The sequence below is a fragment of the Dreissena polymorpha genome, chromosome 4 (genome assembly GCF_020536995.1).
Source record: "Dreissena polymorpha isolate Duluth1 chromosome 4, UMN_Dpol_1.0, whole genome shotgun sequence".
NCBI lineage: Eukaryota > Metazoa > Mollusca > Bivalvia > Myida > Dreissenidae > Dreissena > Dreissena polymorpha.
This window is the reverse complement of record NC_068358.1, coordinates 24624515-24639466: the sequence shown is the minus strand read 5'-3', so window position 1 is coordinate 24639466 and position 14952 is coordinate 24624515. Positions and strand designations below refer to the sequence as shown.

The 14952-nt window shown below is 36.1% G+C and overlaps 1 protein-coding gene across 2 annotated transcripts in view; it reads left to right on the top strand.

Moving 5' to 3' along the window:
- The window catches only part of LOC127879840 (uncharacterized), a 53666-nt gene that overhangs the window by 20987 nt on the left and 17727 nt on the right, over positions 1 to 14952 (top strand). For both annotated transcript variants that reach the window (XM_052426888.1, XM_052426887.1), the window contains exon 3: positions 7791 to 7937. In XM_052426888.1, the coding sequence (XP_052282848.1) occupies positions 7791 to 7937 (147 nt within the window). The remainder of the gene's footprint in view (positions 1 to 7790; positions 7938 to 14952) is intronic.

Genomic DNA, 14952 nt, shown 5'->3' with positions numbered 1-14952 from the left:
ACAGTGACAAAAAATGTATTCACACAATGGCTACCACTACAACTGACAGCCCATATGGGGACATGCATGTTTTACAAATAGCCCTTGTTTGTCTTATGTTGGTAAATGTTCATCTCGGTCAATTCTAGGTTAAGTTTGAAAGTAGGTCATATGTGGTCCAAACTAGGTCAACAGACCAAATCACAGAAAAGGTTAGTGAACACTCCAGAGGTCACATTTTCTTCTAGATATTCATGAAAATTGGACAGAATGTTATCTCGATGAAATGAAGTTTCAGTTTGAAAGTTGGTAGTTTGTCAAAAACTAGGTCATTAGGTCAAATTATAGAAAACTTCCTTTACCTTTCTACAGGTCACATTATCTTGCTGATTTTCATGAAAATTGCTTACAATGTCCATCTGAAGCAAATCAAAAGCTGAATTTGCAAGTTGGTCATGTGCAGGCTAAAGCTAGGTTACAACTTAGTCAAATCATACACAAGTTTTTGACACTATAGATGGAGTTTCGGGTGAGCAATACAGGGCTATCTTGTTTTTGAATAGCCTGTAGTAAGAAAGGGAAGGTATTGTATTTGTTTCAAAAGTAACATTTTATTGTTATTGGAAGTTACTGAGAAACTATATGATGTCATAGTTTTGGTTATTTTGCTCACTTGTTATTATGTGACAAGGTGAGCTTTTGTTATCACTCTTTGTCTTTTGTATTTTATCCAAAGTTTGTTGTGAACACATAAGATATAATTTTACAATGTTTAAATTTGGGTGTCACTTCTTTGCCAGATTCTTATGAAACGTAGTCACCTCTATGTCATTTTGGGTTTCATATTCTGTCAAAAATTAGGGCACTAGGTCAAATATAAGGAAAGGTCTGTTAATACTTTAGTGGTCACATTCTCTCTCTGATCCACTTGTAAATTGGTTAGAACATTATTTTAAATGATTTCAAAGTCAAGCTTGAAAGTAGCATATTCAAAATTTAGGTTACAATGTCTAGTCTCAGTGATAAACAGGTCACGTTCCAAAGTGGGTCATGTGCTTCCAAGCATTTGATCACTAACTAAAATCATTAAAATCTATGTTAACACTTACAATTTTTACCTGATCTTCATGGCAGTTGATCAAAATGTTCAAATAAATAAAAGTAGGAACTCGGTAACAAGGCTCAACTAGATCGGATAGACGCAAATAGTGTGTTCATACTCACAATTCCATAATTTTTGCTAGATCTTCATGAAAAATTAGTTAACATCACTAGGAAACAATCAGTTTCAGGTGAGCCAATTGTACTGTTAAAGCTATCTATGTATAGTATAGATTGTTACAAAACCTTGTTTATCAATACAAATAAATGAAACAAAAAGGCTTTCTAAAAGTTGTAGTCTTGGATGATATATTCCTCAACTTATAATCTACGACAATCTTTTGAGAAGAAAAACAAAATTTGACTATTATTATACCCCAACATACTGTGATTGGGGGCTAGCACAGGAATTCTCAATAATGTTCCTCGAAAAATTATGGGTTAGCATATTGTTGCTGTTTTATCCATTGGTTGTCTGGACCATTACTCCCAAAAGAATTGTAAGTTCAAATATGAGACTTTTAGGTAAATAAATTTCATTGAAGAGGAGTGCAGTGTCCAAGAACGAAAACTATTGCACCACAAACATTAACTATTGACCTGCGGATAAATGACAAGCAATAAAAATTACACAATTGCGGTGATGTAGATTAACTCTAATGGATGCTTATTTATTTTATGCTTTCCGGTGATTTAAACAGAAATATCAGTGAAATAAAACTGGTATTTCACTGTTTTAAACAGTGAAAAATAACAGTGAAAATATCGATATGTATCGCTGTTTTTCTGGGAAAATCGATATTCCACCGAATCCAACAAATTTCCTCTATATATACATCCTCTTCAAAAGCATCGTCACACCAGTACTTTCAGTACTTTGATTACATATTGAGGCAAAATAGCGTTACAAGTGTGTTACATAATGTAAGCGTTTAGTATCGCAACCTCCGAAATTACCGACCCAAGGTCGTTCCCTATACGTTGTTTGAGGTTAATTTATCTTGATGTTATTAAAAACCTATGTTACTCGTATCTCGCGCTATATATGGCATTCTGTCACCGAAAAACATCAGTCTTAATTATTGTAACGCGAATGTAGTCGGGACATAAATGATTTTATTTTACTATTCGCCCGTGTCCCAACGACGGAGGACATTGTTAAAGCCACGCACTTTGCCTCTGACCTTGAAATGAAATACATATTAAAGTGATATTATGGGAATCTAACAGTATATAAATGTCTATCGCAACCTTTGTTTATTTTTGGTGTTTTCACTTCGTATACACTTATATTTTTTAATGCAGCATCAACAAACTTAAACTTAAACAACAACCCGGAAAGAGAAAAATAATCCATTTGAATATCGACCGTACTTTCGTTTTGACAACTGACGACAGAAATGATTCGATGTACGATGTGAGTCTAAATGTAGTTTTCATGCAGATTCGATCATACGACACAAATACACAATTTTGTTTTACGGATCATTTCGGCTTAGAGGACTGGGTGAGTCATGTTAAATATCGAAACTAATATATATTTTTTATAAACAAGTGGAAGCAAGATGAGTTGTAGATAATTGGTCAGTTACCACATTTTAACTAATTCTTTTGACCTGTTAATTCTTTTCAGCTCAATTCAACAGTGAAAAATGCCAATAATATCACTTTAATCAATACATATAGATGCATTTTGAAAGTGTGCAATAGTGTCATAAATCTATAGCCTCAAGTTTTAAAACGCAAAAAAAAAACGGATTTCTACCTTGTAACCATCTGATATATTCTAATTGGCATAGATAAAATTAAATATATATCCTAGTTAGCAAGTAATTTATTAATTTTTAAACGGTACCGCTTTTAAAACCGAAAGTAGGATGTCTATACGTATACGTCCATTTCGACAAACGCGATAAGTTTTAAGTTTTAAAACGCAAAAAAGACGGATTTCTACCTTGTAACCACCAGATATATTGTAATTGGCATAGATAAAATTAAATATAAAGCCTAGTTAGCAAGTAATTTTTTTTTTCAAACGGTACCGCTTTTAAAACCGAAAGTAGGATTTCTAAACCTATATGTCCATTTCGACAAACGCGATTGTTTTCAAGTTTTAAAGCGCAACAAAGACGGATTTCTACCTTGTAACCACCAGATATATTCTAATTGGCATAGATAAAATATGTTTCATATTTATACTTAAATTTACTATGCCAAATAAGTTGTGTGGCTTTAATAGGAATTAAAATTCTCGACGAAAACGGCAAATGATATGCGCCCACCACCTTTTAGAAAACGTTTTAGATATGATGAAACAATATTAATGATAAATTTACACAGTGAAAGTGTGTCATGAAAACGACCGCGTATAACAATCGGACTACAGTCTTTTCGCAAAGATAACTCATTTTAAATATTGTCGTTTGAAAGTTATGGAAATGATATGGACAAGATATTATGTGGTTAATCTATACATAGTCCGATCCCTTTACATATTCCGCTTTCTTATGTTTGTTACTCTACACAGTTTGCAGTAATATCAAGTTATTGAAATGGAAGCAATTGGAAGTGAACATACAGAGTATCTTTGATTCACCTCATTAAATACTAAAACAACACTTATGTGTGTATGTTAATAGTTGTTGATTTTTGCGCCGAAAATCTCCCCTACATGCTTTTTACGTAATACTTTTAGCCCATGTAAGGGCAATGCCTTTTCCCCATAATCGAAAGAAACCATTAAACCGTTTTAATGATAAGATGAGTCCCTGTCGCAGTAGATAAGCAAGTTCAGTTTTCGTTAGTGCGAACACTCGCTTCTCACCTAGGCGACCCGGGTTCAATTCACGTTCCGGTGTGTTCTCCGGTTACTCCGGCTGCCCCCCCCCCCACACACACACAGCACCACAGCTGGAAATAGCAGCTATAATTCGCATTTCATTCCATCGTTCGTGAGACTAGTAAATTAATTATGTAGGAGTGCAGGGCACACCCTGGGTCCGCACATAATGTAGCCTCTTGCTCGGAGAGGACTTCATATACCTCGAAATACACCTTAGTGTGAATACTATTTTTGTTATTGATGATAACATTTACAAGTAAACCCGGTATGGCAAAATAATTGTGTGTAGCATTAAGTTTTGATATTTTATTTAGAGACTTACATTCTCCACTCTGGGTTAGCACTCTGGTTCAGCAGACCATTTGTATGCAAAATATTTCTTTTATAATTAGCATTCCGGAGCTTGTTGATGAAACATGATTGGTTTGAAACCACGCTGCCCATGATAAAAATATGTGTGTTGGTCTTTCTTGTGATTTGAGTGTTTCATTATCAACATTTAGAGTAAGTATCTATTTGATAAGTCCCCATACAAGTTTCAACGGAGGAGACTATAGCTTTACCCCTCGACCGTATGTGTCTGTCCGCGCGGAAGTCCTTCCGTTTGAAAGGACTGGATACTGTAAAACTCGGTTTACTTCTTAACAGCTGTGGGAAATATTAGGATTATTCACGAACCTTTTTCATTTGATAGTCAGAAGCTCAAATTACTGCTGCTTACAATAGAACACAATTTATAAGTGTGATAATTCAAAAAGAATATAAGACATCCTCTTTAACTTAATATCGCATCGAGCAATGGGTTTGCTATATGTTTGTCCGTCAATACCTTCCATTATAAATTCGTCCGTCTGGATGTACTGCAAAAAGAACCTAAATGTTAAAGGGGCCTTTTCGCAGATTTTGTCATGTTTTGAAGTTTGTCATTAAATGCTTTATATTGATAAATGTAAACATTGGATACATAAAGCTCCAGTAAAAAATCAAGTATAAATTTAAAAAAAGAAAAAAAGGTAACCCTAAGCAGGGTTCGAACCACTGACCCTGGAGTCCTGGAGTAAAAAGTCTACCACTTAGACCACTCGGCCATTCTTCCGAATACAATGACAGATGCATTTTATACTTTATATAAGCAATCATCGTAGTTGCAATGCGACTACAGACGCGACAATACGAGTGTCTTTCGTAAGTCGCTTCAATTGCCTTGTGGTGACTTGCAAGGGCGACAGGCGACATATTTGACTAGCCTTTTTTATAAATAATGTTTATCCTGATACTGTCTCTTGAATTTTATAATTTCTATGTTACGTAACGTCTGATGAACTTGAACGAATTTTATCCGATTAAAACTCTTTCTTATGAACGGTATGCATTTTACAGTGTCTATCATACGATTGCGATGCAGTTGTAGCGTGTAGTAATTTAATGTACATGCGGATTTACTTCGACTTAATCACTAGATTAATCACTCAATCACTCGATTCTATAAGATATAGAGAATACTAGGTTAGCGTTGAATAGAGAGAAGTTTATGTTGCGAGGCTTAGAACACCGGGAGCGCAAGCCTTGGCGAGCGCTTTCGGTGTTTGAGCCGAGCAACATAAACTTCTCTCAGTTCAATGCTAATCATAGTATTCTAGTTATCCCATTGATTTTCTTCAACGTGACATTTAACATAAAAAGATCTAATAACCCTAACAATAATTTTAATTCATTTTTAAAAGCGCTTAAAATCTATATCTTACGAATGTAACCATGTGTAGTGATATAGAATGTATTTGTTCTGGTTCGCAAAATAGTCTGATAAAATTTCACACAAAAACTGTATAACGAGAAAAAATATCACCATATGCCTCGATTCAATTTTACGCAGCATGCAAATTGTAACACATTACATGTACGACCGCGAAAAGAAGATTTTACTTTAATATAATTCATTTAATTTTCGAAAGAAAATGACCAAATTCCAATATAGCGGCGATTGCTCCTGACAAAATTATGTCGATGTCAACATGCATGTACATTTAGATTTACACACATAGTCGTTCTAAACATAAATTGCAGATTTTGATGGCGTCTAGATCTAGCCTTCACATCCTGTAGTTTGTAACTCAAACACAAGATAATCCGTACTAATGATATTAAGCTTTGAAACACTTGATACAAACGGGTTATTCTTACTGAATAGACTTTCTTAGATAACATAACAAAGACAGAGTTTATTAATCAAAGAAAATACTCTTACGTTTACTTACATCCAAAAGCAAAACAATTCGAATAGACTACTGAACCAAAATACACACCCATCAGTAGGTTCTACAGACTACACACACAATTTCACATCCCAATAGGCTCGCACATTCTGAAAATCAATGACAAGAATAAGCTAGATCTACATGTAGATCTAAATCCTTCGTCTCACCGGTTCCATCCGAGGTAAGTTGTCCATAGAATATGCACTTTTTCATAATAAGATCCAGGATACATTAACACGAAAAAAAAGCGCGTCTTCAATGTTTTATTCCCAGACATCGCATACTAGTTTCGTGTACACCAAAAGACGACATCGCATATTATTGGAAAATGACGCAATAAGAATGTCATGTTATGACGCCGTCAATAAGCTGATTCATTACGGATGGCGAAATATTATGTCCCTTGACTAGATCTAAAGGTTGAAGGTCGTATAATTGTAAAGCTAAAGTTTTCTCGACTCTAGAGATTTCTTATGAAAAATCATTCAGTGGTAGAATAAAAAGTAGTCCGTGCACGCGACAGGTTTATTTAACAAGGTGGGATAAGGGTTTGTTTATTCCATGGGGTGTTATACCGTCAATGTTGCAGTAAATATGGGATAAAACAAGTTACTCAGACGTCATGTGTTTACCAAGTTAAATGTGTATCGTTCGCCATTAGTTCAGTAAGAAGTTATAATAATTGATTAAAGAAGACGTTTTTAAGAAAATATTTCTGGAGTGCCCGTCTAATAGCAATCAATTGGTAAAGCTTACGTTACATCAAATTAAAGGCTTTGTCGAGCTCCTAATTGATGAAATTACTTCTCGTTGTGTTAAATAAACTATATCCCACCTTGCTGACAACAGGATTAATGACGTCATTAGGGTGTATTTTCATGACGTAATTTTCAGTTAATCGTAATTTCCAGTCATTTTCGTTTGCTTATATAAAAAAATGAAACCTTTGAATATGAGCCGTTTAAGAAATACAAGAATAGTTACGAATACATAATAATCTATATTAATTACGTTTCAATATAGGATTGTTTAAGGGTAAACAACAATTAAACAACATGAATTTAAATGAGCTGCTGAAAAGCCGCGTCCTTAAAGAGCTAAACATTTATTTATTCATTTCATTGCATTAAAAATATATTTTTTAACCAGGTTTTCCGAAGGAAACAAATGGTTATTAGATTGGCAAATGTCGGCGGGCAAATGTCGGCGGGCGGGCGGGTGGGCGGGTTATTGGGCTGGCGGGCGGGTGGAACAAGCTTGTCCGGGCCATAACTATGTCGTTGTAAGATTTTAAAATCATTTGGCACATTTGTCCATCATCATTGGACGGTGTATCGCGGGAACGAATTACGTCGATATCTCCAAGGTCAAGGTCACACTTTGAGTTCAAAGGTCAAACATGGCCATAAATGAGCTTGTCCCGGCCATAACTATGTCGTTCATGGTGAGATTTTAAAATCATTTGGCACATTTGTTCACCATCATTGGACGGTGTGTCGCGCGAAAGAATTACGTTGATATCTCCAAGGTCAAGGTCACACTTTGAGTTGAAAACCTGGTTTTGTGACAATGTTGTCCCTTGTTAAAGTAACTTTATTCCTATTATATTGCAGATTGTCTTGTCACTGCAAGTATAAGTCTGGGAGTGGCTTATACTACTTTATCATTCATCTTCAAACACGACAACATCAAGGCGGCAAGTTCGGTACAGCGTTTCGGAAGTTCGGTACAGCGTTTCGATCGAACAATCCGTGACAAAGGTAACATCTAGATACAGTTATAATCACAAAAAATAAATTGTTTTGCGTTGCAGGAAGAAAAGTATTTATTACTATATTGTGTAAGAATTATAATAACACCATTGGTCTGAAACTATATTGTTTTTTAACAGCTCGTAGATTCGCGTCATTGTAGTCGTGTATGTATTAAATATCTTGTTTTAGTTTATTCGATCGCTTTCTATGCATACATTTTAAATTCCAATGGGAAAGTTCTTGCCTACCCAGAAGGAGGGAGGGGGAATGCATATACGGGAGCTTATGTGTTTAAGTGACGTGAGTTGGAACTGACTACCAAAATGGCGTCGTTCTCATGATTTTCGCTAAGGAGTAACTTGTATTTTCACTCGGTAAGCCACTTTATATTGATATTTCTTTAAAATGAATACTCACTAGCTGTTCAGTGTTTAAGCTTTCCTCGATTTTGTTTCAAGATCTTAGACGTCGAAAAAAAACAGATATTGAAGGAAATTGTTAAATAACTTGACCTTCGAAATTTTGGATGTACGAATTTCTCTAATTATTAAACAGTATTTGCGCATGTTAACAGTAAAATAAAACACATGTCACGATTGTTTAATTATCTCGACGTGTTTTATCTCTATTAATTCATTTAATGCGAAATTATTATGGTTACACCCCCCTTTTTGGAACTGTTTTCTTGTGACCATATTTTGGGACATTACTTTCAAACGACAAACACAGCTTATACCTATGGCAACAGGTTTTACACGGTATAACTGTTGTGAATGAATTCCGTATTGATGTGAATGTTTTAAGAACTCATAAGAAGTCAAGAGTTAACATTTTGTATTCTTTTGAAAGTGACCCAGTGTGAAATATATGAGGAATGGTTTTGTTAAAATCACTATCTCAAAGGTGATATAAACACTGATTTGAATGTTTGTTCACATACTTAGCACTAACATCTCGTGTGTCTTATATAATGCATTTACGGTATTGTTTACACAGTGTAATCTTGAGTTGATCTGAACACAACGTGCTCATGGTGATCTTTTGGGATCACCTTTTGTTCGTCGTCCGCCGTCCGTTGTCAGTCGTCCGTCGTGCGTCGTTCGTCTTCAACATTTTGCCTTGTGAACACTCTAGTGGCCACATTTATTGTCTGATCTGCATTAAACTTGAGCAGAAGATTTGTCCAAATGATATCTTGGTCGAGTTCGAAACTGGGTCATGCTGGGTCAAAAACTAGATCACTAGGTCAAACAAAAGAAAAACCTCGTGAACACTGTAGAAGTCACATTAGATGCCCAATCTTCATGTAACTTTGTCAAAATGTTTGTCTTAATGATAAATTGGTTGAGTTAAAAAATGGTTCCGGTCCGTTTAAAAACATGACCACCAGGGGGCGGGGCAATATTCCTTATATGGCTATAGAGAAATCTCGGACGAGTTTGAAAATGGTCATGATCGTGGAAAAACATGGCCGCACGGGGGTGGGGCAGTTTTCTATATATGTATATAATAAAAACACGTGAACAGTCTAGAAGACATATTTTTCGCCCATTCTTCATGAAATTTGGTCAGAACATTGATACGATGGTTGAGTTCGAAAATGGTTCAGATCCGTAAAAAAAATATGGCCGCCAGGGAAGGGGGGTCATGTTCCTTATATTTACATAGTAAAAAAAGCTTGTGAACACTCTAGAAGTCACATTTTTTGCCTCATCATCATAACATTTGATCAAAACATTGGTTTTATAGATATCTCGGACGAGATCGAAAATGGTCCAGGTCGGTGAAAAACATTGCCCCCAGGGGGGTTGAGTTTTCTCTGTATGTATATAATGAGAACATGTGGAGTCATTTTTTTGCCTAATATTCATGAAATTTGGGCGGAATATTTGTTTCCTGGATACGACGGTTGAGTTCGAAAATGGTTCGGATCGGTAAAAGACATGACCCCCATGGGGATGGTCTTTTTGCTTATATTTATATAGTAAAAAAGCTTGCAAACACTCTAGAATTCACTTTTTTTGCCTAATTATCATGACCTTTGGTCAAAACATTTGCTATGTGGATATCTCGGACGAGTTTGAAAATGGTCGTGATCAGTGGAAAAACTTGGCCGCCAGGGGATGGGGCAGTTTTCTCTATATGTATAAAGTGAAAACATGTGAACAGTCTACAAGACACATTTTTTCGCCAAATCATCATGAAACTTGGTAAAAACATTGGTTTTATGGGTGTCTTGGTTGAGTTTGAAAATAGTCGTGATCAGTGAAAAAACATGGCCGACAGGAGTTTGGCAGTTTTCTCAATATGTATAAAGTTAAAACATGTGAACAGTCTAGAAGGCACATTTTTTGCCCAATCTTCGTGACATTTGGTCAGAACATATTTTTTTCTGGATACGACGGTTGAGTTCCAAAATGGTTTTGATCCATCTAGTAACTTGACCGCCAAGGGTCTTTTTTCTTAAATTTATATACTAAAAAGGCTTGTGAACACTCTGAAAGTCACATATTTTGGCCAATCATCATGAAACTTGGTCAAAACATTGGTTTTATTGATATGTAAAATGAGTTTGAAAAGGGTTGTGATCAGTGGAAAACATGGCCGCCAGGGCATGGGGCAGTTTTATCTATATGTATGTAAGAAGCATTTTCCTTATATATATTTTTTTAATCTGGGTATTAAAAACATGGCCGCCAGGATGGGTGGGGTAATTTTCTATAAAGGCCTATTGTGAATCCTGTGGAACGCCTTATTTTTGAAGTTAGTCGTGTCATATCAATTATTTGAAATATTTGCTGAAGAGTTTTAATCTTTGTTTTTTTTCCATCTAAGTCTCTCAGGTGAGCGACCCAGGGCCCTCCGGGGCCTCTTGTTACATGTTTTTTTAACACGTATAAACATGCTTATGTTTGAATATGCCTAAACGGAATACTATGCTTACTAAACAGAATACTAGGCTTACTAATCCCATGTAACAAGACGCCAGTTACAGAAGTTGAGGATGCCAAGATTTAAAAAGAAAGCGTTACTAAGCAGCGCTATTAAAAGCGAAATGTCCAACCCATCAAACAAAAAGATTACGTCTAAGTACCACGCCAGTTAAACACACTATACAAGTGAAATGAAAAACAAAAAGGCTAAAGTCGGTTTGATACTATGACAAGGTTGGTGAGACAAAATACTACCATTATTGCGATTAGAAATACTTGACGCGAGCTTAGAGGAATATATCAAAATCGCAAAAGTGAACATGTAGTGGATAGAAAGATTTGTTCAAATGCAATACACGATGTGATCAATATATACATCAATTTAATTTCTCTTCTAAACTTTTGACAATGTTTATTTTTTAAGATTGTTGTATTTAGGAAAAAAAGTATTGGTTCACTTAGATAGGTTATTTCGTTTGTTAATAACATTACCTACGTAATCTCACTTTATGTTTATATATAAATTGCATAACGAATTTACTCCGACCCAAATGATGTTTCTTCTACTGCTGCATTGCGAGTCTATGGTGAATAATTTGATTAAATTAAATAAATTTCTATTCGATGCTGTTTCTATTTCGACGTCCCCGTCAGCGCTATGATATTGCAAAGTTCTTCCGGATTGCCCCCCCCCCATTTACCTTACTGTACAATTATATGCTGTTTATAACAGAGTGTGTTTGGCATACAACCTAACTTACTGTCAGGAATCTTTTGATTACAGAACGTATCGTGTCTACTTTCAGCATTTAAGGTTTTGTAAAAGCTTATTTTAAGTACAACAAGACTTATTGAAGGCAAAACTTTTTAGATTTTTTTTCTTGTCTTGCAACAGTCGATGCTTTGATTAAAAGAGTCTGTATTTTGTTTTCATTTTTTTTCGTCTGTGAGTCATTTCATCATGTCAATGTGTATTTCTTTAACTGCCAGGCAAGACCGGTTTCCGTTATCTTTTTTTCGAACTAATGATGAACCTTCATTGCTTTACCTGTTTCAAATCTATTACCGTATACATTTGTTTCTTGGTATATTTACGTGGACTAGTGCTATCAACAGTATTATGTTACAAGTCCAGGCTTTTTTTCTTATAAGCGAATGCCAGTTAAAGTCATAAATAGAAGTTACATCTACCAGACATATCCGTCAGATCAACATGTTCTTTTTAAACAAGCAAAACTGAGTGAGTGGGTAATATTTGTAAAACCATTGTGATTTGCTGTTTTGTTTGTGCTGGTTTCAACTATTTTAATCTGTGAAAAGTTGTCTTAATCGCGCCAAAGAATACTTGTTTCATTAACGATGCAATACAGTGTAGTTTCATGTAGTTTCATATTTTAATTAACTGACACATAGTATATACATATAGTTATTATAATATACAATTTCAAAACAAACAGTACTACCCAGCCATGCAAATGGCTTACGAGTCACTAATTAGACATGGATAAGTGTAGCCGCCTAATGTCTGTTAAAGAGTATATTGTAAAATAATCACTAATTTAATATAGGATATAGCATTTTGTAAGTGTCATATACAACTTTGTATAATAGCCATAATAAAGTCATATCGTCACACACAGTATACTTTCTCGTTTTAAATAACAATCGTTTATAAATAAAGCAAATTTATATATCACTCGTTTGTCCGTCATTAAGCATTTGAGTCTGTCACTATAATCCATACGAATCAGGTCTGGTATTATCGTTATGATGGAATTATACAACATAAGTCTGAGGTTTGTATAACAGGAACATTCAAATAGGAAGTGGTACTCGGATTCGATTTTATTTGGTTCCTTTGCAGAGTAAACACAATCTGTCTTCAGGCTTCAGTTGTCGGAATCACCCGGTTTCAATGCGTAGTGGCAAGGTTCCAGTTCTGATCTGTGCAATAAACGATCTGAGATGTTTCGGGAGGTACATTGTCACGTAGTTTTCGCACTCATATAGATGATTTATTAGCCGATAGGTTCTGAGTTTCGGCTGGGTTTCGAGACCCTGCGTCCATTTGTTGATGTCGTTTTTCTTATAGTGTTCGGTTGTCCGACTGAGAAGACTATCTAATGAGATATTGCCCATCGATCTGGATGCAAATAAATGCTGGAGGTTCAGTGATTCAAAGATGTGTTAAATGTCGGAGTTCCAGTCCTTATTCTGCGAGAAGTCCCAATTAAAAATCCTCTTTGTTAGCCTATCGTCTGGCATCTTTACAAGGCGGTCCCACAGGCGTAGCATCCCAATATGGTGTCTTGCGGTAGTAGTCTGCCACCCAACGTCGCCGTTAATTACAATATTCGATGCGTGTTTATGCACACCAAGAAAGGCTCGAATCGCCTTTTGTTGTAAAGTGTCGCATTTCGAGTATGTTTTGTATTCCCAAACACCTGAACTGTAATCCATCACAAGTATAACACTGCTGTTATAAAGTTTGGTGTATACGGTAAACGTTAGTCCATTTATTGTTTCAGCTTTGTTTAAAATCCCACCGACAGCACTGCCGGCCGATTCCGCCAGTGTGTTAGCGGTAACGGAGAAGTCAAGCGTGTCTGATAAAATGCACCCGAGGAATAAATAACTGTTCGTTATGTTTATAGCGTGCTCTCCAATGTTAAAGGCACACGTTGCTTGTTGCTGACTTTGTTTTCGGAAATGCATAACGCTCGTTTTCTTTTCTAAGGATTTATTTACATGCGCCATTTTTTGCACCATGTATCGATTTTATCCAGCATCTTTTGGAGATTTTGTTCGCTTTCGCTTAAAATTACAAAGTCGTCCGCGTACAGTAGGATACATATATTTTCACCGTTGATCATTATACCACAGTTTATTTCCTTCAATTTAAGAGCAAGATCGTTTATATAGAGTCCAAAAAGCGTCGGTGAACTTATGTTTCCCTGCTCGACCGAGCATTCGATGTTGAAGTAGTCGGTTAAGTGATTGTTAATATTCACCCTCGCTTTCGAAGTGCTGTAAAGGATGACGTAGAACGTGATAGAAGCGACCGTTCACACCTATTGCCAAAAGTTTGGCTAACAGACAATCTCTGTCCACCCTATCAAATGCTTTCATCATATCAATGAAACATGTATACGTTGCTAGTCCCTCTGCCTTTCTGTTGCGAATGATGGAACACAATGTGAATAGGTGATCGGTGCAAGATCTAAGTTTGCGGAAGCCATTTTGCTCATCGACAATTAGTTCGTTCTGGTCAAGGTATTGTGTCAAACGGTTGTTAAGAACACTCGCGAATATTTTGCTCACGGTCGGAAGTACGCTGATACCGCGATAATTAAGTGGTATACGAAGGTCGCACGTGTTGTTCTTCGGGATTTGCTTGACTATTGACGCGGACTACATAGAGGGCGTTATCCTAGGGGTAAAACATTTGTTAAACAGTTCGGAGAGCAGATGGTATGAACTTTCATTTTTAAAAACTTCGTAAGGAAGTGAGTCCTCTCCGCATGCTTTACCGTTTTTGCAGTGTGATAGAGCTTTTATCACCTCCGCCACGCTTATTGTTGCGTTAAGCATCGGGTTCGAGTTATCGTCATAAACATTTTTAGCCTCTGTTAATTGTTGTTCGAGTTCCAATTTAAACCTCTTTACTTCTTCGTAAAATTGTTCATCAAAGTTTCCGCCTTCGCACGCTTCCGCTTTGTCAAAAAGTTTTTGGAATTCTCTCTCCCAAATGTTAAGGACACTTTTATTGTCGGTTACTATGTTACCATCTTCGTCGACAGTTTCCATTGGTATTTTGTGGTCTCGTCGAGGACCTAGCGCCTTAATATGGTGCCAAAATTCTTTTGGGTTTTCCGTGCATATAGTTTCCAGTTCAATTTGTTTGTCCCTTTCAAACTGCCGCTTACATCGTTTAATTTCCCTATCAAAACGACGTTGCTTTAATGTATACAGGCGCCTGTATTCAAGTTTGTTTCGTTTGGTACTGTTACACTTTAGGAATGCATGTTCACTTTCACACACATCTTTGAAGAGAGAGTCAAAGTCACTGTTCCACCACGGTTTTGACT